This window comes from Coregonus lavaretus, assembly GCF_964263955.1.
Source record: "Coregonus lavaretus genome assembly, chromosome: 23".
NCBI lineage: Eukaryota > Metazoa > Chordata > Actinopteri > Salmoniformes > Salmonidae > Coregonus > Coregonus lavaretus.
The window spans coordinates 6135753-6138993 of record NC_140010.1 but is presented as its reverse complement, the minus strand read 5'-3'; the positions used below and the strand labels follow the sequence as shown (position 1 = coordinate 6138993).

At 45.1% G+C, this 3241-nt stretch overlaps 1 protein-coding gene across 1 annotated transcript; it reads right to left on the bottom strand.

Moving 5' to 3' along the window:
• Nucleotides 1–735: 735 nt before the first annotated feature.
• Nucleotides 736–3031, bottom strand: LOC311098916 (ras-related protein Rap-2a-like). Its single transcript, XM_084139463.1, has 2 exons — nt 2189–3031; nt 736–1788 (listed from the first exon to the last, which is right to left on the bottom strand). Exon 1 carries the CDS (start codon nt 2756–2758, stop codon nt 2210–2212), a length of 549 nt encoding a protein of 182 aa, XP_083995589.1. The 5' UTR covers nt 2759–3031; the 3' UTR covers nt 736–1788; nt 2189–2209.
• Nucleotides 3032–3241: the final 210 nt, after the last annotated feature.

Genomic DNA, 3241 nt, shown 5'->3' with positions numbered 1-3241 from the left:
AAACACCCCAACACATGTAATGTCACCCTCTCTCTGCTTCATTCAAACACCCCAACACATCTAATTTAACCCCGTCTCTGCTTCATTCAAACACACACACACCCCAACACATCTATTTTCACCCTCTCCCTGCTTCATTCGGCTCTGTCTGCTGATTCGGCTTAGCTCCAGACACAGAAAGCCCCCTCTGTCCCCTCCTGACTCCCTCTACCCAGAAACCATGTGGCAGGAAGCACCACTTATCAACTACACCCAGCGTGCCCTCTACTCTTAACAGCTGGAGGGACGAAAAACCCTTATAAATTGGTCGACTTCAGTGTTGCTCGACTACATCACAGAAAAGTTGTGTTTATGTTCAACCATTGACAAAACAGAGAGAGATAGGGTTTCTGTACTGTAGAGGACCTGTTAGGAGCCAGGCCTGGGACCGACAAATTACTCAACAGTTAATCAGAAAAACTATGACGCCATCGTCTGTGGACCAGGCCTATACATGTACATCATTTAGCAGATGCTCTTATCCAGAGCGGCTCACAGTATAACATACATTGTCATACTTTTTTGGGGGGTCCCCCCCATGGGAATCGAGCCCACAACCTTGGTGTTGCAAGCACCATGCTCTACCAACTGAGCTACACGGGACCTATAGTCTTATGCTAATGACCACACGTTTAAGTGTAAAGCACACACCCACACACCCACGCCAACAGAATGAAGAGCATACACCAAAATGTTACATAAAACGCCTTCTGTATTGAAAAGTCCTTCAATCCAGACAGCTGGGTTGTAATAGGCTTGTCTGAGGTCAAAATTACAATTGAATCAGGATTTCACATTTCAGAAAGTAATCATTAAAATAAAAACACAAACATGGCTTACTTTTCTCTGAACCCACAGCATAAAGCTCAGGTTCATATTCTCGGTGAATTAGTACCGGTGGTGGTGGTGGGGGGGGGGGGGATAGGCCAAACTTTGCCATGAAATAACTGTTTGTTGGTCTAGGTCTATACCTCAACTTCCTCACTGAAAAATACAAAAAGGAAGTTAACACTTTCACTATGAGCCCAACTGAAATCAAACAAACTGTAAAGTACTGTTGTGATTAGAGGGCTCCTTGGTTGGCACATGGAGACAGGTGTAATTCTTAGGAAGGCACTTGACATGGGGTCCAGTCATGTGTATCCTCCATGTCACGTCAGTAACATCTTTAAGGTCCTTGTTTGTGCAAATCAAAGTGTGACACTGGCAGGGGAAGAGCAAGTTTTGTATTCAATCCAATGTCGTCACCAGTCCCAAAGAAAAAACACAAAAAATTCAAACCACCACACTCCAGGGGCATATTCATTACGGAAACCGTTTAAGAACCAAACGTAAGCAAACAGAGCAAAACGAGTTTCTATTGGACCAATTCAGGTAGGTCTCGCCCCATTTGCTTCCGTTTAAGAAGCGTTTTGCAACAGAATCGGCGTAATGAATAAGCCCCATGTCTTGAGTAGGCATTTTTCTGCAGGTAATGTACAATAGCGTGATGTTTATGCTATTTGTTATGTTTAGTCTTATTTGAACTGGACGCTCAGGTTTAGGCTGGTTCCAGTGACCAGTGCAGGTTTACTGCCTGGCGTTTGGGGTTTATTTGACACTGTACAAATCAAAACATGAGCTTTTGCAGGGAGTTTCCAATGTTGGGGGGCAAACGTTCCTTGAGCCCAGCAGAATCCACAGAAAGCGGACCCTCCCTGTTCAGTAGAGGGAGGAGTCCTCCAATCCATCTCTCCAGGCCTGAATGACCTGCCCAGAAGACGTGAAAAAAGTACAACTCAACAGTAATCAAACCCCACTAAACATTTTCATAGCATAAACAAAGCAACAACAAAAAAAATAGTGTCCCTCTTAGGTTTCACAATATGACGTTCCCATCGAGGCACGTTTCCAGAGAAGTGTAAAATACAAAGCTGTGTGATATTAAACTAAAATCTTAAACATTCAAGTACTTTGTCATGTAAACACTTTATAGGCTATTTCAATATCGATTGTTGTCATCCTCGACGGTGTGTGCAATAATACAACAGTTGGCATCTTTCTATATTGACGGTCGCTTAATAAAAAAAAAAGAGGCCGTATCATTTTGTTATCAACAAGTTATCAAAATAGGGCTTGTTTGATGGGTTTCACATAGATAAGCACTCACAGCTGCACGAAACATGTTTTCTTAGAGAAGCACACAAGAACAACATCGATCTCCACCGCTGGGTAAAGAAGAATAGTTCATCTGTCTCACGATTTCTGCGAACAGTTCGTCGACCAAGCCTTTATTTTTTGCAGAAGTTTCCATAAACGGGCAATTCCACCCCTGAGCCAGCGCCTTGCCTTCCCCGGAAGAGACCTCCCTCTCGCCTTCCAAGTCCACCTTGTTTCCAACCAAAACCATGGGCACTCGTTCGTATCTTTTCACTCGGATGATTTGATCCCTCAACGCCTTGATGTCTTGGAAGCTCTGTTGGTTGACCAGACTGTAGACCAAAATAAATCCCTGCCCGTTTTTGATGTACAGGTCTCGCATGGAGGCGAACTGTTCGGTCCCAGCCGTGTCCAATATCTCCAGAACAGAGGGCGACGAGTCCACCTCGATCTCCTTTCGGTAGAAATCCTCTATTGTGGGGTCGTATTTCTCAATGAAGGATCCCGTCACAAACTGGACCGTCAATGCTGATTTACCCACGCCGCCCGAGCCCAACACGACCACTTTATACTCCCTCATCGCTCCAGAAAGCAGACAGCCCTTCTCTACGAATCCTCTTCCACCCGTGGTCCGCCCCGATGTTTTTAGACCGCAGGCGCAGACACCTTTCACGGGTGGTAGTTGTGAAATCCCTCGGCGGAAAACCTTTCGAGGAACGTCTCCGAAGGTCTTGGTAAGAAGCCGAAAACAGTGGCCGTTCCCGGATTTTAATAATATACGGTGTAGCACATTTTCGATTGTTTGTACTGTGCCATGGTGTTGGAAAGCGTGATCACTTCTCTCTGCTTGGCGTTTCCTGCCCACTGTTTCTCAGCGCAAGGCAACTAACGTCACGAGCCAAGGTTTAGTTCCGTTTTCTTAAAGGGGTAGTCACCCAAAACATTACTCAATGCAAATATTAGTCAATCACTCTTGTGTCAGTCAGATGACCCGTGCTATTGTAACAAATGACTGTTACAAGAAGCCTTGAAGTTTGTTGTCCAGGGCGTCTCCCCCGATAGT

Bases quoted from the DNA above. Each gene is read 5' to 3' on its own strand.
- LOC311098916 (XM_084139463.1), bottom strand. From the start codon at position 2,758: ATGAGGGAGTATAAAGTGGTCGTGTTGGGCTCGGGCGGCGTGGGTAAA.